This window comes from Penaeus monodon, chromosome 15 (assembly GCF_015228065.2).
Source record: "Penaeus monodon isolate SGIC_2016 chromosome 15, NSTDA_Pmon_1, whole genome shotgun sequence".
NCBI lineage: Eukaryota > Metazoa > Arthropoda > Malacostraca > Decapoda > Penaeidae > Penaeus > Penaeus monodon.
The window spans coordinates 14,551,795-14,552,038 of NC_051400.1; the positions used below are offsets into that span (position 1 = coordinate 14,551,795).

Below are 244 nucleotides of genomic sequence, written 5' to 3' on the forward strand. Positions count from 1 at the left end.
TCTCACATAATTCCCAGTCATTTTTCTTTCTTACGTGGCACAGAAGTTGCATTCTGCCCTTGGCCAGGAGACGGAGATGCGATGGGTTCAAAAACATATTGAGGTCCCTTTTCTCCTTGTATATGAAGCGTTGTGTTTATTTCGTGCGAGACCACGAAGGTGATCCAGACCAGTTGCAGTAGCGGGAAGTGCATTCTCTGTAAAGTAAACAGGATGTTACTTTAGGCCTGTATTCCTACAATCC

General features: G+C 44.7%; 1 protein-coding gene across 1 annotated transcript in view; it reads right to left on the reverse strand.

Annotated features, from left to right (window-relative positions):
• LOC119581763 overlaps positions 1–244 on the reverse strand; it is a gene marked incomplete at its 3' end in the record, with an annotated part of 38,490 nt that overhangs the window by 36,428 nt on the left and 1,818 nt on the right. Inside the window, 1 exon segment of the mRNA XM_037929897.1 lies at positions 35–197. Within this exon segment, the coding sequence (XP_037785825.1) occupies positions 35–194 (160 nt within the window).